At 41.8% G+C, this 21,436-nt stretch overlaps 1 protein-coding gene across 2 annotated transcripts in view; it reads right to left on the bottom strand.

Annotated features, from left to right (window-relative positions):
- The window catches only part of CLIC5 (chloride intracellular channel 5), a 141,884-nt gene extending 120,654 nt beyond the window's left edge, over window positions 1-21,230 (bottom strand). The window contains exon 1 of one of the 2 annotated variants that reach the window (XM_036415103.2): window positions 20,553-21,230. In XM_036415103.2, coding sequence (XP_036270996.1) covers window positions 20,553-21,089 — 537 coding nt within the window. In that variant the 5' untranslated portion in view covers window positions 21,090-21,230. The remainder of the gene's footprint in view (window positions 1-20,552) is intronic. The other variant, XM_036415104.2, reaches the window with a different exon arrangement.
- Between the last annotated feature and the right edge of the window lie 206 nt (window positions 21,231-21,436).

The following is a 21,436-nucleotide window of genomic DNA, read 5'->3' as shown; positions in this document are numbered from 1 at the left end:
TTCTTCCTCTCTTCTTTTCTTTTTCCATTTCTCTCAGGCAATTTGGGTAGTATAGAAGAAATGAGTGTGTCGAACCATTGAATTGTCTTCAGAGAGGAGGAGTTTACGTGCACTCACACACCCAGCAGAATAGCACATAGTAAAATATGGGCTTTGGAGACCAAAAGACACAGATAGGTATGAGTCCCAGTTTCAATATAGCCTCTAGGTGCAGGTAAGAGCCATCAAGCCAGAGGTAGGAATGGGCAGAACTAATTTCAACAAGAGACAAAACAGTGGGCTTGCTAAATCATCTCAGGGGCAAAAATAAAAATTTTGTGTAAACTAAAAAGTGTTTTTCTTTGTCATCAATTAGTTTTTGATGTGCTGTGTAAATAGCCTCAATCAGAAAGTTTGAATTATAGTGATTCTGCTGTATGGAATGTTTTATTACAATTTTTAAAATGTTGGGAAATGTTGGGTTCAACCAGGTTCAACTTCTCTTGATTGATTTTTCTGTTCCTTTTATAGGTTAACATGCTCTGTGATTCTGTAAGAGGAGGTAGTAGTAGGCGATGTTTTTCAAATTTCTTTAGCCCAAGGAATAATGCCATCTTTTGTGGAGTATGTCAAGGGACTTGTTTTGTGGGATATACCTTCAGAAATAATTGCCAGTCTTCAGAGATCATGCACTGTATGAAGACTGTCCATACATATCCTCAACAGTAAACCATTTTAAAAAATATGTTTTATTAATTTCAGAGAGAAAAAGAGAGGAGAGAGAGATAGCAACATCAATGAGGAGAATCATTGATCAGCTGCCTCCTGCCCTCCCCCTCCTGGGGATCATGCCCATAACCCAGGCATGTGCCCTGACCAGGAATCAAACTGTGACCTCCTGGTTCATAGGTCAATGCTCAACCACTGAGCCACACCAGCTGGGCAAAATGGGAAACTTTTTTTTTTTTTAAAGATCTTTTAAGAAATGGAAATCAAGACATCATGCCATTTATTCACACACAGAATAAACTTGGCATTCCGAGAGGCTCAACCACATAATTTCATTAATCCTCCTAACGGGAGTCAGTGCCCATTAATTGCCAAGGCTGAATCACCCGATTCAGGGCAGAGTTATGAAGAGATGCTAAACCAATTGCTGCTCTAAAAATTAGAATACTAAAAGATGCATCAGCCTGCCAAACACAGGGATATTCCCTCAACACTAAACAAATGGTGTTGTCAAGGAAATGGGTATTTTCTTGTGTGCTCTTCGCCACGACAGGGAAATGGGCCCAGAGGCACTTTGGCTCAGGGCTCAGCAAATACTTATCAGGCAGAATGGACTCCACTAGAGGCTTCCCTTTCCTCTTGGAGTTTTTAAAGTCAAGAAACTGCCCTTGACATTTCCAACAGATTCTTCCACTTATATCTGTGAACATCTCAATGTATTGTGAAGATAACCAAAATGAAGAATTAAGGACAGAGTTACAGCGTCCCCAAGTCTTATCTGTTATATATAAGATTATGTATTTTATTTTACATATTTATATATACTCAGATATATATATATATATATAAATCTATATAAGTTTATGTATATATTTATATATTTATATACAATAGAAGTATATAACTATATGTATATGCAAATATATACTCTCTTATTAAGAAATCTTTGAGGTGAAGCAGTAGAAATTATGAACCTTGAGAGCTTGTTTGGAGGTTCTAGCAGGGGAGCGCAGCTACTCGTATACCCTTGACCGAAGACTGGTCCTCTCCTCTTGGGGGAAAGTGGTCCTCTTCGACCGAGCACGCAGCTTTGGGAGGGATGCACATGGATCGGTGAGGGAGGAGGGGGACACCCACCTAGTCAGCCAGATCAGCTGAATCAACCCTGGCGATCAATGGGGTGACAGATGTCGCAGCCAGATCGCCCTCACATCCAGCAGTAGAAATTATGAAAATGAAAAATACCAACTACAAAAATGTTCTAGCTCAGCCATCAGTAACAGCCTTTGTCCGGAAATCCTAGAATGCCTACCCAAACAACCCAGACTTTAATTATTATATTGTATATGATATCGCTCATGATGCTCTCCCCTAGTGTTTGCTATTACTCTCTCCTCTGAGCACTTGTGAGCTCCTGCAAGATAGAAACCATGCTCCCACTGGGTGTCCAGGCCCTGGGCAGTGACCAACCTGCACCCAGAGGCTCTGCAAATTTTATTTTAAACTTGGAGACCAGCTTGCTGGTTCTGCCTCTACTACCCTGTTTCCCCAAAAATAAGACAGTGTCTTATATTAATTTTTTCTCCCAAAGTTGCACTAGGTCATATTTTCAGGGGATGTCTTATCTTTCCATGCCCTAGGTCTTATTTTTGGAGGATGTCTTATTTTGGGGGAAACACGGTATTGTCTCAGTGTGACAGGGGGCCAATTTCTGAACCTCCGTGGGCCACAGTTTCTATACATTTAAAACAGGCAAGTTGGATCAGATGACATCCATGATCCTCTCCAGACCTAAAGATCTCTGAGTCTCTGTTTTTCTACTTCAAGGTCTCCACCTGCAAAGTGAAGACAAAGTCCTGATTTAGCTGTAGGAGCAAGCCATATGAAAGATTAAGTTGTCTCTCTTTTTTTTTTAAGTATTTTTCCCTGTGACTGTGGCTCTGGCCTTCTCTAAATATAGGATGATGAGGTAACCGGCCATATACCATGCTCAAAGAATGCACAAATGTCATTCCTTTTTGGGTTCTAACTGCTATAACCTGATAACAATTTCACAACAACAATTCCTTGTACTTGTTTAGTGTTTTGCATTTTATAAATACTGTCTCATATAGTTCATCTTTTGACACTCATAACTGCCTTGCAAAGTCAGATAGTATTCCCATCTCCCAACTCTGGAAGCCATGGCTGATGGCACCCAGTGGCTGTGCTGAACATTCAGCATGGGTGTTCTTTCCACTGTGTTCACTGTCTGAGCCTAGGTTTCATGGACACCAAGTACATCAGGGACTTGGGTGGTTGGGGTGGTATTTAGAACTCATCCACTCAGTTTCTTTTTGCACATGCACTCAGCAAACATTATAAATATCTTGTGTATTTTAATTTCAAGGCTAGCATGAAACCAGTAAATTAATCCAGTATTTTCTACAGTGTATTTGAAACACTGATATGACATGAGATTTCCCTGAAAAAACAAAAACAAAAAACACCTTGGGTCAAATAACTGGGAAATGCTCCATCCCCACCCTCTCTTAGAGATTTGCAGTAAATATTTGCAAATTAAAAGTGCCTGGAAGTCCTGGATAAAGATCTCTATTTAAACACTTTTAAATTTAGTAGTTCCCAAACTCTATTTAGAACCCTTTGTGCATAAAATATTATTGACAGGTTTCTACCCACAGATCCTCCTGAGAGTCTGCTGAAATAAGAGTGTAGATGTATGAAAAGGAATAATATCACAAGAATAAAGAAAGAGATAAGGTCACCAATGGACAAGGGGTTTAGACAAACATCTGGAAGAGAGAAGGCAGCTAGGAGCACATTGACTAATGGTAGAAGAATTCTTCAACTTGTATCTGTGAACAGCTCAAAGTAAAGATTACCAAAATGAAGAATTTTTTTAAAAAAAAAGAATTTTTTTAAAAAAAAGTATATATATACTTTTTAAAAAAAAATTCTTCATTTTGGTAATGAAGAATTACCAAATTCTTCATTTTGGTAATGAAGAATTACCAAATTCTTCATTTTGGTAATGAAGAATTACCAAATTCTTCATTTTGGTAATGAAGAATTACCAAATTCTTCATTTTGGTAATGAAGAACTACCATTAGGAATATATATATATATATATATATATATATATATATATATATATATATATATATATATATATATATATCCCTCCTTAAGTAAAGATAGAGAGAACCACAGTCCCGAATAAATCCCAAGGGGGTTGCCAGGACCCTAGAGAAGCTGTGAGTTTGAAATTGGTCAGTCCCCTGGTAGGCAGATGTCATGGGGGGTTCTAGTGGAGGGACTCGCTTCAAGTCTCTCTTAGAACAGCTGTGCTAGACAGAGTTAACTCCCCGCTCACAGCTGGAGGTGATGTTTACCACCAGGCTCCACAGGAAGCCATCTGACTGAGACAGGGCGAGGGTGGATTCTTCCTCCTCTGGCATTTGGAGACCCACTCCCTTGCTGTCTCCCTGAAGTAAAGGTGGCTGATTGGCCTCCTCTGTCTCTTTGCCTTCACCAGGTAACATTCCCTCTTTGTCCCCTTTGAAAAATGGATAATTAGAGAATAAGAGTTGTTAGGAATTAAAAATGTAAGTGCCCCCCCCCAAAAAAAATTTCATGGAAGAGCTAGAAAATAAAGAAAATCTTTCAGCATGGAAGGGGGGGGGGGGAGAGAGAGAGAATATGAGAGACTTAGAAAGAAGCAGGGGCCAAACCTACAAGTAAAAATATCCAGCCAATAGGAGTTACAGAGAACACTGAGGGAAGGGCCAGGCCATGCACACAATGCACTCTCCGTACCACCATTCCAGTGCCAGACCCCAAGCCCTGCCCCCTGGAGCTGGGGAACCTTCTAGTAGGGCAGACAGGCAATCTCCAAATACAGTGCAATGCCCGGCGAATAAAGAAAACAGGAGGATAGAGAAACAGCAATGAAGAGGTGCTGTGGTAGATGGTGAGGAGGTGAAATCTGAGCAGAGACACTGAATGAAGGGAGGAATTAAGCCTCGTTCAATCAATATTTGCTGAATGAATAAAAGGGTGAAAGTGTATAGATGGGAGAGTGATAGAGTGCTGAGTAAAGCAGGAACTCGCCTTTCTAGTCTATAAACTGAGGAGTTCCACTAGATAATTTCTGAGTCCTAATTACCAAGGGGTCCTCCATCCCTTACATTCAAGTAAGTCCACTTGAATTGTTGAGGTCGGGTTAGCATGTTAGAAAACACTTCATGCCTGGTGATGTGTTAGGAAACACCAGGCAACGCTTTATCACAGTCTCAGCGAACTCTGTTCTCCAGGGCCTGGGAGCTGGGGTTTTATACTGTGGCTATATTTAGTTGTCTGCAGTGGCTGCTGGGACTATTGCCTCAGGAGGCCGAGAACTTTATCCTGGGTGAGGCATTCCGTTCTGTAACCGTGCCCTGAGGAGCTCTCTAATTGAGATTTGAAGATTTACAAGCTCTCTGACAACTAGATACCTCCTTCAGGAAATGCAAGATCAGTTCTTGTGCTGGGTACTTAGCAGTCAGCAAGAAACCTCCCCAAGTACTTTATTCAATAGTTCCCATTCAAATCCTTTAGCTGAGATAAAGGGCACAGTTTGCTTTGGGATTGATTAATGCATGGGAAGTCTTGGTTTGAGGTGGGCCAGGGGACAATGCCTCTTATATTGGTTTTTCACAAGGGCATCCCGAGTTTGGTCCTTAGCAGTTTAACAGGGACAGCTGCCCTTCAGGAAAGCCACTAGAAAGGTCTGGTTGGGGGACTCCGAAGCTAGGTATTCAACATGCCAGTGCTCTCACTTCTCTGCTCCAAGATAGTGGCTGTGAACCCATCACTGCCACACTCGTTCTCCCAAAGCACAGATCTAGCCTTGCAGCTTCCTAGTTTAACACTCTGGTGCAGACACATTGCACTCCTAAAGGTTTCAGCTACTTCGGAAGGCCTTTTGCTATTCTAGCCAATCCTCAGGTGTAACTTTGCTTCTCCCATGCCTCCACTTTCAGCCCCTTATGGTCCATCAAATTATATTATTGAACTAGAGGCCTGGTGCACGAAATTTATGCATGGGGGAGGGTGTCCCTCAGCCCAGCCTGCACCCTCTCCAATCCAGGACCCCTCGGGGGGATGTCCGACTCACAATCCTGGACCACTGTCTCCTAATCGCTCATCTGCCTGCCTGTCTGGTCACCCCTAACTGCCCCCCACTGCTGGCCAGGTTGCCCCCAACTGCCCCATCCCTGCCAGCCTGGCTGCTCCTAACTGCCCCCCCACCCCACCACTGGCCTAGTCGCCCCTCACTGCTCCCTCTACCATCTTAATCACCACCAACTGCCCCTCTTGCAGCCTGGTTATCCCCAAATGCATCCCCCTTACCAGCCTGGTCACTTATAACTACCTCCCCCTGCCAACCTGGTTGCCCCCAATTACCCTTCCCCCCTCCCGCTGGCCTGGTTGCCCCTCAAAACCCCACCCTCCCCCCACCCCCCCGCTGGATTGGTCACCCCACGCAGCCTGCTTGTTCAGTCGTTTGGTTGTCCCTTACTAAACCACTTGCTGGCCTGGTCATAGGCAGCCATTTTGTGAGGGAGTGAGGGTTAATTTGTATATTAACTCTTTATTATATAGAATGTTCACTATAAAGATTTATTCCATCCTCCCTGCCTGTTATGGACTGAATGTTTGCATCCTCCCAAAATTCAAACATCAAAGCCCTAAGTCCCAATATAACTGTATTTAGAGATAGGGCCTCTAAAGAAGTAATTAAGATAAAATGAGATTATAAGGATGGAACCCTGATCCTCTAGGATTAATGTTCTTATGAGAAATGACACCAAAGTGCTCTCTCTCTCTCTTCCCTGTGAGGACACAGTTGAGAGGACACAGTTGAGAGAACTGTCACCAGACCTGCTTTGCTGGTACCTTAGAGTTCTAGTCTCCAGACTGGAAGGACATAAATGTAGGTGCTAAGCATTCCTGTCTGTGATATTTTTGTTACAAAGCCCAATCTTATTGATACAATGTCCTTACGCATGCAACCCCTCTTCACAAAGTGTCCCTGTGGCCATTTCTATGGGACCAAATCCTTCAAAGAAATGCTTCCTTTTGCTCTGAAGTTTTCTATGATCTTCTTAGCTAATAACATATCCCTTTTCTAAATTCCCAAAGAACCTTCTCAGTACTTGCTTTTTGAAAACTTTCACTTTTTTACTTCAGTATTGTAAATATGACATCTTTCCTACTGAGCTGAAGGTCCTTGAAAGGATGGGCTCACCTTTGTGTCTCCCATAACTATCTGGTACAGCATCATTAACCCATTAAATCTTCACAATTCTTGGAGATGGAGAAGCTGAGGCACAGAGAGGTGAAGTAACTTGCCCAAAGTCATCAAACTACCAAGGGGGCAGTGCTTGGATTTGAGCCCTCTCTGTGCACTCTTCTTCTTTTGTTTCATTATGAAGCATCTTCTTTCTCCCAGGTGTCAGGAGCAAGCCTCTACCTTGGATGAGGTGGACCAGCCTGTTCTACAGTGGGACCCATCTGTGAGCTTTAGAGTGAGAGGTAAGAAGGGGCTGCCGCCGGCCTCACCATGGAGTCAGCTGACCTCACCCTCAACAGCCATGCTCTGGAACTCTCACTACATATAAAATCAAACCCTGCTTCTAAAGCCATTGTCAGGGTTCCTGTAACAAGTAGCCAAGTCCTCATACAGGGAAGTTAAAAATTCACAAAGAACTGTATAAATGCTTTGGTGATGTCATAATAAAGAATGAACAGGAGTTTCCCCTAAAGGTGAGGCTTGGAAGTTCTCTTCCTCCCTCAACTCAAGCTGTAAAACCATTGGTTGAGACCCTGGGCAAACCAGTGACCTCCTCATACATCCTGCTCCACACACTCTCCAGCATCATTCCAGGCCAGCCCACTCACGTCTGGGAATGGGAACTCTTCTGGCCAGTCACCACTCAGCCTGAATTCTGTGTACCTTGCACTGTCCTGAGAATAAGGACAATGAAATTCTTCACGAGATTCCCCTACATTTCCAATAGTCCCTTAGGAAACCCATAGAAATGATCCCGTGGTCACATTAGCTCCACGACAACAGAGACTTGTTCACCACTGGACCCCAGACACCTGGCACCAAACCAGGCACAAAGAGGACACTTGCTAAATATCAGCTGAATTAAATGGAATTGAATTATGTTACCTTATAGAAGCCAGTAGGAGTTAAGCATCACTAGACCATTTTACAAAGGGAAGTCAGTTTTGTTCGGGAGTCATGGGTCAATCAGGAGGTGTCATGCACTGTTCAAATGCTGACTGGGCAGCAAGGCCCAGTCTTTGCCCTCAGAGTTTGGAATGACACTGACTCAGCAGAGAGGTCTTCTTATACCAAATGGTCTCTCTGATGTAATCCAGGAGTGGCCCTGGAAAGCACAGTAAGACCAACCCTTCAATTTAGTAATTGAATGAAACCTGTCCAGGGCTCTGAGGGCATGAGTATTTTGATGAGACAAGCTGAAGCATTCTTCTGTGGGTTGGTTTTTTTTTTTAAAGCAAGGAATATTTACCAATCACAAAAGAGTAAAAATCAGGAAAACCAAACCAAGTAAATCATGAAAAGATCAAGGAAATGCAAATTATTGAGACTTCTGTTAAAAAAGAAGATCTGTGCCTGGCTCAATGGTTGGGTGTTGACCTAAGAACCAGGAGGTCATGGTTCAATTCCCAGTCAGGGTACATACCGGGGTTGTGGGCTTGACCCTCATAGGAGGCATGCAGAAGGTAGCTGATCAATGATTCTCCCTTATCATTGATGTTTCTCTCTCTCCCTCCCTCTCCTTTCCTCTCTGAAATCAGTAAAAATACTTTAAAAAAAGAAAAAGAAGGAGAAGAAGAAGAAGAAGAAGAAGAAGAAGAAGAAGAAGAAGAAGAAGAAGAAGAAGAAGAAGAAGAAGAAGAAGGAGGAGAAGGAGAAGGAGAAGGAGAAGGAGAAGGAGAAGGAGAAGGAGAAGGAGAAGGAGAAGGAGAAGGAGAAGGAGAAGGAGAAGGAGAAGGAGAAGGAGAAGGAGAAGGAGAAGGAGAAGGAGAAGGAGAAGGAGAAGAAGAAGAGCTAGTTGATCTAAATACTATAAGTAAAAACCAACAATTCCTTGAGGAAAGAGATTGAAGTGGCACTAATTTTGTACCTAAAACTTTTACATAAATGAGCTTATTTTATCCTCATAATGATCCAGTGAGATGCTAGGTGAATTGATCAAGATTGCAGAGCTAGTAAGTGACAGGACCACAGTATGAATCACACAGTGTAGCTCCAGGGTTTCAGCTTTAAACACCTCCCAAGGTGACATAAGAATGAGTACAATTTAGCCGAAACCGGTTTGGCTCAGCGGTAGAGTGTTGGTCTGCGGACTGAAAGGTCCCAGGTTCGATTCCGGTCAGGGGCATGTACATTGGTTGCGGGCACATCCCCGGTGAGGGTTGTGCAGGAGGCAGCTGGTCGATGTTTCTCTCTCATCGACGTTTCTAGTTCTCTATCTCACTCCCTTCCTCTCTGTAAAAAATCAATAAAATATATATATTTTTTAAATTAGTACAATTTAATTGCCGAGGCCTGGTATTTCCTCCTTGATCCTACCTGCCACCCTGGTTCCTAGATTTCTTTCAGAGTATAAAACCTGCCTCTCCCACGAAGCCTTCCCTGATAAATCCAGTCCTCATCTGTCTCTGAATGTCCTCAGTGCTTATTTGGTACTGTGAACCATATCGTCTGGAACTTGATTCTACCACAACTCTCGTATTCATTGTAAATGCTTTGTGGTATTCATCTTCCCCCTGAGCTAGCTGGCCAGCGCCTCACAGGAAGGGCCCCTCTTAGATCATTTTCTATCTCTCACGTCACGTGCATGTGAAGTGCAGAGTGCAGGCTCAATAAAGATTCTTCAACCTGCTGATTTGGAATGGATCAAAGAGATACATAGGAAGGAACAGGCAATTGACCTGAGTTCATTCTTGTATCTATAAAATGTTTATTATGGAATAAGAACTCATCACACTCACAATTGTTCAACCTTTACCCTTGTGTTTTCTCAGGAACAACCTCCTCCCCCGACCCCAGATAACAGGCCCTGCTTTTGTTTGGCAGTTGTTTGTTTGAGGAGAAGGACCCTGATCTCTGGGTGTGGGTTCCAGGCTCACTGCTACAGTTAGCCCTACAAAAGCACTGTCCTCCACAACCTTCTGTGATGATAGAAATACTCCATATCGGCACTTTCCATACAGGAGCCACTGGCCACACGAGTCTGTTTAGCATATGAAATGGGACTAGCATGACTGAGAAATGAAATTTTCAATCTTTTTTCATTTAAGTTAATTTACATTTAAATAGCCACTTTCAGCTAATGGCTATCATTTTGAACAGCACAGTTCTAGAAGAATCAAGCTAGTTTGTGGAGGGTGGCTGCTATAAATAGAAAAAGACTAGCCACCAAGTCCTTTTTTTTTTTTCTTTTTTGCCACCACAGAAGTGAACACAAATATTTCTGTAGAGGGAAAAAAACCAACCTGCAGTTGTGGTCCAGTTAACAAAAGGCACTCATGTCAATTACTCATTACCACCTCACATATTTACCGTGCCATTGTTATCATTGAAACCTCAGAACATTAGTGCTTTCCTAAACGGTGAATTCCCTTATTTATTTTGACTGTTGCCAGGTTACAGTTGTGCACCAAGCCCTGGCAATCATGCAAGGCTGATGACTTCTGACAGGTCTGGCACCTATACTGATCCACATGATCATGAAGGATGTGGAAGGTTCTGCTCAGAAAGCATTGGGGACCTGGGGAATGGCTTAAAGCCCAGGTTCTTAATATTATAAACTGTACAAAACACTTGGTTACAGGGCAAAAATTCATGCTTCTTTCCCATGAAAAGGCATCTCATATTTGGAAAGAAGTGTTATCTAGGAGCAGAGCTGCCCACCAGAGCATTTTCCTATGTGCATGGTACAATTCATACACAAATTCATTCTGGACACATTGGGCCTGGGTATCAGAAGGTATTAGAAGATATAAATTTATAATAGAGGCAACCAAGAAATCATGAAAAGGCAGAGATTGAGAAGAGCAGCAATGGAAGAATTAGGAAAGATCACCAAGACCAAAGTTGTGTCATTAAAGACCAAGGTTAAGATCATCATACCCTTGTACTCCCAATTACTCTGTAGGGATGTGAAAATTGGATAGTGAAGAAGGATTATGGCACAAAAAAAATTATTCATTTGGAATATGGTGTTGGATGAGATCTCTAAAGATATCTTGGACTACCAGAAAATGAGCAAGTGGGTGTTGGAGCAAATTAAGCCTGAAATATTGCTCAAGGCAAAAATGACAAAACTGAAGCATTGGGCACATCATAAGAAGGCAGGATTCTTTGGAAAAAACAATAGTGTTGTAAAAAATAAATGGCAGCAGGAAAAGAGGAAGACCAAACATGAGATGGATTAGCCCCATAAAAGAAGTAATAGGCATGAGTCTATAGAAGCTAAGCAGGGCTGTTTAAGATAGGACATGTGGAAATGATTCCTTCATAGGTCATCAGGAGTTGGATCCCACTCATTAGTACATGACAACATTAGAAAGTAGCTTGAAAATGGGATTCCTTTTGGTTGTAGTAAGTCCACTTTTCCTAGAATTTTCCAAGGTAACTCATAGAATCACCGAAGGAGAAAAAGTTTGGACTTTGGGAAGGTCAAGGCAGCAAGACATTGAGGATCTAACAACCAGAAAGAATGGAGCTGCAGAAAGAGAGAGAAAAGGAGAGAGAGAGAGGGAGAGAGAGAGAGAGAGAGAGAGAGAGAGAGAGAGAGAGAGAGAGAGAGAGAGAAAGCAAGAGCCTATGGGGAATTAACTTAAAATGGCTCAAGGAACTAAATATAAAACTTAAATCTATAAAACCGCTAGAAGAAAATAGGAGAAAAATCCTTGTGACCTTGGGTTGGACAAACATTATATAGAGCACCAAAAACACAGACAATAGGGGGGGAAATTTGATAAATGGACTTACTCAAAATAAAAAACTTATGTCTTCAAAAGATACTTATGAAATGAAAAATGAAGCCACAGACGTGTAAACTATTTGAGAAACACTTGTCTGATAAACGTTATCTTATGTATATATATAAAGACTCTTAAAATTCAATAAGACTTAATGCTAAAATAATAATGAGCAAAATATTTAAACAGATATTTTATCAAAGAACACTTAATGATGTGTAGTAAGTACATGCAAACATTCATAACATCGTTAGTCATTAGGAAAATGTAAATTAAAACTACAATGGAATACCAATGTATTGTACATTTACCAATGTGCCTAAAACTTAAAAGACTGACAATACAAAAATAAATAAATAACTGACAATACCAAGTGTTAGAAGGGTAACAACCAGAAGTCTCATACAAATTCTGAAAATAATTTGAAAGTTTTTAAAAATAAAGTTAAGCATTCACTGACCATATAACCCAGTAATCCCACTCCTAAATATATGCCCAAGATAAATGAAAACAGAATCAACACAAAAGTTTATATGTGAATGTTTATAGCTGCTTAATTAATATTAATGTCAAACTTGGAAAGAACCCAAGTGTCCATCAATTGTTCATGCATGGACAAATAGTGTTATAATCATACAATGAAATATTACCCAGTAATAAAAAGAAACCAACTGATGATATATGTACTAACATGGATGAGTTAAAAAGCATACAACTAAAGTGAAAGAAACCACACACAAAAGATTAAACAGAGTTTAATTCCATTTATATGATACTTTTAAACAGGTGAAACTAGAGTGATAAAAAAAAAAGCTGGGGGGTAGAAAGATATTAACCAAAGAACTGGTATGTATATATGCATAACCCATGGACACAGACAATTATACAGTGAAGGTCTGGTTGGGTGACGGGGGAGGGAAGGAGGCAGGGTAGAGATTTCAATGGGGGGGAAATGGGGAACATTTGTAAAACCTCAACAATAAAGATAAATTTTTTAAAATATATTTTATTGATATTTTACAGAGAGGAAGGGAGAGAGATAGCCAGAAACGTCGATGAGAGAGAAACATCGACCAGCTGCCTCCTGCACACTCCCCCACCGGGGATGTCCCCGCAACCAAGGTACATGCCCCTGACTGGAATCGAACCCGGGACCTCTCAGTCCACAGACCGACACTCTACCACTGAACCAAACTGGTTTCAGCTAAAGATAAATTTTTTAAAAATCTCTGTCATTGCCAGGAGTCAAGGGGTGGCTGGAAAAAGATGCATGGAGATAGATTGAGAGGGAACTTTTTGAAGTAATGGACATATTTATTCTATGCTATGATTGTGATGGTTGTTACAAGAGCGCATACATTTGTTCAAAACTCATTGAAATTTATACTTAAAATTGCTGAATTTTAATGTATGCAAATTATGTCCCAATAAAATTAATCCCCCTAAAAAGCAAGATACATAATAGGATATATCGTATAAGACTATCTGTATTAAAGAAAGGGAAAGAAAAAAAAAGATAATTTCAAATATCTGAACATACACATATTTGCTGGACTGGGCATAAAAGGTCTCAGGAAGCACTTAATAAAAATTCTAGAATGAATTGCCTCAGAAAATGGAGATGGGATGACTGAAGGAATATGGTGGGGAAGAAACTCTAGCTTTTGTATCTTTCAAAGTTTGAACCACGCAAACAATTAAAGCTTCTAATGTGGGGAGCAAAGACAGTTGGGCTCCCAAACCTGCTACTCATCAATATGATTTGAGTCACAATTCTGCTTCTAAGTGAGGGTATCCCTGTCTTTGTTACTCACAATTTCCCTTTTCCCTATTTAAAAACTCACAGAGCTGCCTAATAGTATGTTCATTATATACTTCAGAGGACACGAGGAGAATATAAATTTAAGATGTGAGGAGGCGCTTTTCCATGGGAGGGAAACTATTTTACTATAGGGGAGAAAAGCTTTCATACACAACAGGCTAGAACCCGGAGACTCTTGGGTTTAACTCATTCAAACTGTTTTTATTCATTACAAATGAAAAATGTAATGTCCAGAGAGTGTAAATGACTTCTCCAAAGTTTCATGGTCAGTCAGTGCCAGAATCCAGATGGGGACCTAGCTCTTCAGTCCTATTACAGAGATACTATCAATAAAGCAGGTGACCTAACACAGAGCACAGTTCAAAGTAAACATTCAGGAAATATGACTCTCCCCTTCTCTTTTTCTCCTACCTCACCAGTTGGCTTGTATCATGACCCACCATCTACTCAACCCCACTTTCAAGGCAAATATCAGTGAGTACAGGACACTGATCAAATTCCCCCAAGGACACTAATAAGCTTTTCCTTCAAAAGAGAACTACTCTTCCCACTATCAGATCAGTTTAATTAAAATATGTGCAAGTCCCAACTATGGGCCAGGCTCTGTGCCAAGGGTGAGTGTATTTGCCCAAGTAGGTAAGATGCAGTGGAGAACATTCCCCCATGGCACTTACAGTCTAGAGAGGAAACGGTAGTGACACACCCTTCCCCAGATGATGGCAATGTTAGGTGACAAGTCCTAAGCTGGAGGGAAGCACTGAGGTAGCAACAACCTGGAGGTTCAGAGACAGCTTCCCAGGGAACGTAAGTCCAGAAAGAAAAGGAGGAGTTGGTCTAATGCCAAAGGGGAGGAGATGCTGCAGGCAGAGGGACCACCAAGGGCAAAGCCAGGTGAGGCAGAACAGCATCTCATCTGTGGGGAGCTCAGCATTCCTGGGCACAATCAGTGAGGGAGGAAGGGGAGGGAGATGGGACCAGAGAGGCTCTCGGGTTGTTAGGAACAGGACATTAGACCTTGAATATGATGCTCAAAGGTGTTGGCGATGGGCAAGGCTTAACACAGGGGAGTTACTATCTGATTTGCAATTCTGTCCCAAGGGATGGTCTTTACTCCAGTAGGCAGGTGAAAGTTACCTGAGTTCAGTTCACTTTGACCAACATTTATAGAGCCCACTGTGTCAAGCCCAGCATACCCAGGACACTGCACTGCAGAGATAAGCAACATGTAGTCCCTTCCCTCAAGAAGCTGACATTCTGGTGACCTATCTTTTAACAATGGGGGTCCAGAAAGGATACATCACATCTCTCACTATTCTAATACTGTTCTCCTTCCCCAGTGTTTTTATTGGCAGCCCCAACCCAGTCAGGTGATGTTCTCTTCTCTCACTTTCTCCTGGTCACTGGGCTTGGTTTACATTCTGTGTCTATTGACAGAACAGCATTTGGTCAGTTGTATGGATGCAGAAACACAAAAGCAGGCCCAGGAACAGGACACAAAGAATTAGCTGTGATGACATTGTTACCACAGGCAGCTCCTTGCACTGTTTAACACCAACTGTGGGGCAAATCCTCAAGTCCTTTCACTGGAACATCCCTTCACGGCTCAACAAATCAAACTAAGTTCTCAGAATACTGGCTTTCTGCCCAACTTCAGGGTGATGCTAGGAACATGCCAGGCATTCTTATGAATGTCTGAGAACTAACAGGATGAAGATGCAAACACTGCTGATTTCTCACAGAACCCCTTGTATTTGGTGAGAAATATAGATCCAGGAGTAGCTGCTCAAGTCCAGAGGTTCCCATCAATTCAACTCATTCTTACCCTCAGGGCTGCAATGGGTTGCAGAGAGCCTCCCTCCCAAAAGACATGACCAATCAGAACCTGCACATGTGACCTTACTTGGATAAAAGGGGTCTTTGTAGATGTAATTAAGTTAAGGATCTTGAGATGGAATCATCTGGATTGGGTTGGGTCCTAAATACTTGGGCAAGTGTTTATAAGGGAAGAGAAGGGAAAACACAGACACAGGAGGAAAGGCCTTGTGATAACAGAGGTAGAGAGGGGAGTGATGCAGCCCAAGCCAAGGAATGACAGGAGTGATCAGAAGCTGGAAAGGGCAAGGAAATCTCTCCCAGAGCTGTTAGAAGGAGTGTGACTCGGCCAATACTTTGACTTCAGATTTCTGGCTTCTAGAACTGAGAGAGAATAAATTCCAGTTGTTTTTAGCCATAAAAGGTAAGGCAATTTGTTTCAGCAGCTCTATGAAACTAACATAGGGGACTTGGAGCACACTCTCCCTACTGCTGGGGGCCACTGGGCCAAGCCTTCCTCTTCCCTCAATGTCCTGAGGACCTCTGGGTGATGTAGTCCCTCCTTCCATCATTCAATCCTCGTGTAAGTGGCCATAGACCAAGTATATGAGAATGGATAGAAAGCAGGCCCTCCTTTGACACTTCATAGCTAGAGAGAGAGATAATTGCATTAAAAGGGCATTATAATATTTCAGTGTATGGGCTGAATTGTGTCTCCCAAATATTCATATGTTGAACCATATTCCTTGTACCTCAGAATGTGACAGAATTTGGAGACAGGGTCTTTAAAGAGGTGACTAAGTGAAAAAGAGATCATTAGGGTGGGCCTTAATCCAACATGATTGGTGTCCTTATAAGAAGAGGAGAATAGCACACAGACACACACAGGTGAATGACCATGTGGAGACACTGGAGAAGAAGGCCGTCTATGAACTAGAGAGAGAGGCTTAAGGAGAAACCAATATGGATGTACACAGAAGACTTGATGAGTACCCAGGTAGGCAAGTGGGATACATCACAGAGATAGATAACATTGAGAGTTCATGGGCCCTCCTGAGATCATGTCACACCCAAAAGATTTGTGTAGAGGTTTGCATATTCATAAGCATCTAGCACCCATGCTTAGGGATGCTAATATATTAAAAAAAAAAAAAAAAAAAAAAAAAAAAAAGGCATTGGATCAAGAGACCTAATTTCTGGCTTATTCCCAATTCACAGGCAGCCTTGAGCAGGTTCCTGAACTTCTCTGTTTTCAATTTTCTTGTCATAGCTTTACAATTCTGGTACTTCTCTGATTAATAGCACTGATTCACAGAGCCCACAAGCTCATAGGGGCACCTAGAAAATAGTTTTGAATAAAATTTGGACTTGATGGTGTTCCCAGCACTTTAATTCAAAAGAAAAGTGACCAGAATATAAATCTTTGTTCAAACCTGCTCATTGTTCCATTTTTGTATACTCCCTTGGTTCCGTGAAAGGACAATGGGGCACATGCAGTAGGTTTAGACTTGCTTCCAAGGACGTGCGTTCACATGTCCTTATGACTGACATTAAAGCAGGTGTTCTTAGCCACTGTGGAATAGGAAGACCCTTTCAGGGCTCCAGCTATTTCCAAACATCTAAATGTGCAAGTAATCCATCGAGGTAGGCCAGCCACACAAACCTTTTTATTGGAAACTATGTTGACACACCTTCAACTCAAACTTTGTGTTGAATCCATATGGCCCCCCATTATAAATAGCTAGATATACAAACACACAATATATAAATCAATATCATACTTGCTAACTTTCTCCAGAAATTTGTCTGTATGAAACCAAGGATCCAAGTATTAGGCCCTATTCAAACAGTTGAATGAAAAATAACTTAAAAAATACACATTCTTTTTATTCACAATGCATTTATATCTAAACACCTGGGCTAATCTAGAAAGGAAGCGTGGTGGATGTCTGTTTGGTCCTTCTCTACAGGATAGATGGAAATTCTAATTGGCTTATCCATCACCTTACACATTGCTTTGCTCCTGATATCCTCCTCCAGACATCCTATTACTCTTCATGATGAAATCCAAGTTCCCTAGTTTGCCATGAAAGACTGCCTTCCTAGTTCCCAGCCTCACTGTCTGATCTGTGCCCACCACCACCTCTCCAGCCTCATCTGCTGTCATCTCACCTCCCTCTCTTGCCCCAGTCCAGGCACACTGCCTCCTTATTCCCTTACACACCAGTACTCAATCCCATTGTGGGAAGATGAATGAAGTCTCCCAAACTCACCCATGTCCTAATTTTCGGGATCCATGAATGTTACTTTTTGTGGTGGAAAGGACTTTGCAGATGTGATTAAATTAAGACTCTTAAAATAAGAAGGATGCCCTGGATGATCCTGGTGGGCCCAAACTAGTCACCAGCTCCTTATGAGAGGGCTCCAGGAGGGTCAGGTCAGATGAAAGCAGGAGGGTGGGGAGATGGTGGCCTGTTGGCAAGTGAGGATGAGAAGGGAAAAGAGCAGATTCTCCCCAGAACACAGCCCTACTGACTCCTTGATTTTAGCTCCATGAAACTTAGTTTGATTCCTGCCCTCCAGGACTATAAGAGATTAATTTGTGTTGTGCCAGAAGCTAATTCCTGCATTTCAGCAGGGCTGAATCATTGGAAATGGCTGACGGCATTTCTCCAAATCGGAAAAGGATGCATAAATGATTGCTTGCTGCCAGACAGCTGAGGGCATTTCAATCTACATGTTATTGCCTCCTACTGGCCAAACACCTGAACAGCCGAAGGCAATTCCTCCAATCTGACAATGGATTCTGTAATAATAAACCCTGGCCTTGGATATGTATATCTACCTTGCTAGGACAATTTGTGTTAATAAAAGCAAGGGGTCCAAAGAGACAAAAGAACTTGGTTTCTTAAGCCAAGCTCTTCTGGCCCCCCAAACCTTTCAAAATTATGTTTTATCTCTGGACTTTGATTAATTTGTACACTGTGCTTCTCAGATTCCTGAACCTCTTCTAGATGCTGGATTAAGACAACTGGCAGTGTTGTTTCAAGCCACTAAGTTTGTGATAGTTTGTTGCGACAGCAATAGGAAAATAATCCACCCTATAAAGATTTATGTTTTTTATGGCACAGCTACCATTGGGCATATTAAATATTTACTTATTTATTTATCCATCCGTTGTCTCTGCCACTAGAACATGAAGAGCATGGGAGCTAGGACTTTGTTTTCTTCATGGTTATAAATCCAGGGCCTGGCACGATAACTATCTGCTGAATGAATAAATAAAGGATATATTTTAATTAAGTATTTGGCCAACACCCTGAAATGGCTGACCCTTGGTACAATGTTGGTTGGACCTCGTTACAAGCCTGTGTGACATTTTCAATGACTGGTCAGTGTAATTTAGGAATCACATGTTGCTCTCCTGCTGTTTTTCCTGTTACCATTGTCAGTTGGAGATGCCAGAACAGGCAGGAACATACACAAATGAGTACAGGAGTAGACACAGCTGACTTGGTCTATGCTGGCACAGCCCAGGAGAAGAAACCCCAGGACTGTACAGTAACAAGTCCCACTAGGGAGGTGGTGCACACACCTAAGCCCCATCATATTTGGGGGTTCCACACGCACTCTGGGTTGCTGGGAGGAGGAGGAGAAGCATGAGCAGGTCACACTCAGATTCTCCACTCTCATGCAAGCAGAACAGCCCATTTTACCCATTTTCATATATTGTATTTACATGCAACATAATAAAGATCTACAGAGGGAATGAATGACATAGAAGCAGAGATTCTAATTCCCCTCTTTTTTGCAAGTTCTGCTGACTATCCTTAAAAAGGTGGCCACACACAGGAGCTGGGGTCTATGGTGCATTCTGTAACATATTGGTTAACTATAATTCTATTAAAAAGAATGGAAACTGCCTAGCTGGTGTTGCTCAGTGGTTAAGTGTTGATCTATGAACCAGGAGGTCATGGTTCAATTCCCAGTCAGGGAACATGCCGTGGCTGCAGGATTAATCCCTAGTGGGGGATGTGCAGGAGGTAGCCCATCAATGATTTTCTCTCATCATTGATGTTTCTATCTCTCTCTCCCCCTTCCTTCCTCTCTGAAATTAATAAAAATATATTTAAAAAATATATAGTAATATTACTAATATCTTGCCTTCATAGATAAGAAACATGTAAATATGAATATTGTGGGGGGATGAATGTTGGGAATAGTGTTTTCCATTATAATTAATTCCTTGAGTGTTTTTTATGTTTTAATAATATTCATAGCCATAATCTTTATCACATATCAGTCTGATACAAAGATTGCCAAAGTCCTTTGCTTAAATATTGTAAGTGTTAAACATTAACACTGATAATTAGTGTCTTACTACTACAGCACTGGTTTTACTTAATCAGGTACCAAAAGGGCAAGCTCAGTGACAGAGGTAACATTTATTGACCATTTATCTGAAGCACCTGTAACAGTAGAGACGTTAAGAATGAAACTCCAGCACCAGTCAGAGGATTTGACTTTCTCTCACAAGCCTTGGTTTTGTTTTTGAAAATCATGCTGATGAATGAAATGGGATAATGTACTTCAGGTCTGTCACAAGGTAGAGATTTCTGCAGCAATTTCTGCTCACACCTGTAGGTCAACTCTTAAAAAACGCTTTGCCCATAGTATATAGTAGTCAATGATTAGAGACTCGCTTTAAATTCATGTTGCAGCCTATACCGGTTTGGCTCAATGGATAGAGCATCGGCTTGCGAACTGAAGGGTCCCAGGTTCAATTCCGGTCAAGGGCATGTACCTTGGTTTCGGGCATATCCCCAGTAGGGGTGTGCAGGAAGCAGCTGATCGATGTTTCTCTCTCATCAATCTTTCTATCTATCCTTTTTTCTTTCTCTCTGTAAAAAAATCAATAAAATTTATTTTTTAAAAATAAAACTAAATTCATGTTGCAGTCCTGCAACTCTGAGCCTTCCCAGGTGAACCCTGGAATGACGGATTTAATTAGTCTTACTCTTGACTACATATTGAGATTTCAGGACCTCGACACCACGCATCCTTTCCTGGTCACTCAGAGTGAAATGAAGCATCAATTATGCCACCTGCGAGAGCAGATGCTCCTGTCAGAGGCAGCCTTACCTTCACAAAGAGGTTGATCTCGGGGTTCATGGGAGCTGATTCTTCTTCTTCTTCTTCCAAATCATTGGCAGCAGAATAGCAGGTGAGGGAATATTCACTGGCCTTCTGGACGGTGAAGCTTGAAGGAGAAGGCAGGCTCCCCTCCATCATGCTTCTGTTCTCCTGTAGCTCTTCTGGGCTCGTCTCCTGGTACTGAATTGGTGAGTATAATTCTTCCGTTGAGATGTTCTGGTCCTCCTGGGGCTCATCTGGTTGAGGATCCTGGGCCACGGGACATACTGCATAAGGCTGGGTGTAGCCTTCTTCTTCTGATTGGGAAAAAGCCAAGCTGTTTTCCTCACCTCCGACAGCATCAACTGATACAGATTCATATTCATGAGTTTCCAGCTCAGTGGCATATAAATTGTTTTCTGAGCTCCAGTCTTCATGGATGTTGTGATAAAGGGGACCTTCATTTTCTGCTGGCTGGTCTGGAACCTCATACACGGTCTCTCTCTGGACTGTGTCATAAGTGGTGCTAATGTCTTCATCATTCATGTTTACGTATTTGAGGGATCCTTTTGCAAGCAAATCTGAGTAGAACCCAAATAGGTAAAGGAATAGAAGATGCTGCACTCCCTTACAAAAGAGTCAACAGGCTTTTGAAACACAGAAATTAGCAGCCACTATCAGTGACAGGTCTCTAACAATCATTTACCAGAGACATTAATCAGCAAAGCACAAGTCCATTGGCACAAGATAAAGCTTACACACTCAGTTAACTCTTTCATTCCTAAGGGCATTTCAACTACACTCTGGGGTTTTCCTTATTGTTAGTAATTTCAATTCTTTGGATCTACTAAAGGTTGAATTGAATTTCTTCCATGTCCACATTAAAATTCTGA

This window comes from Pipistrellus kuhlii, unplaced genomic scaffold, assembly GCF_014108245.1.
Source record: "Pipistrellus kuhlii isolate mPipKuh1 unplaced genomic scaffold, mPipKuh1.p scaffold_m20_p_5, whole genome shotgun sequence".
Classification (NCBI taxonomy): Eukaryota; Metazoa; Chordata; class Mammalia; order Chiroptera; family Vespertilionidae; genus Pipistrellus; species Pipistrellus kuhlii.
The sequence above is the reverse complement of the archived record's forward strand: the minus strand, read 5'-3'. Positions and strand labels throughout refer to the sequence as shown.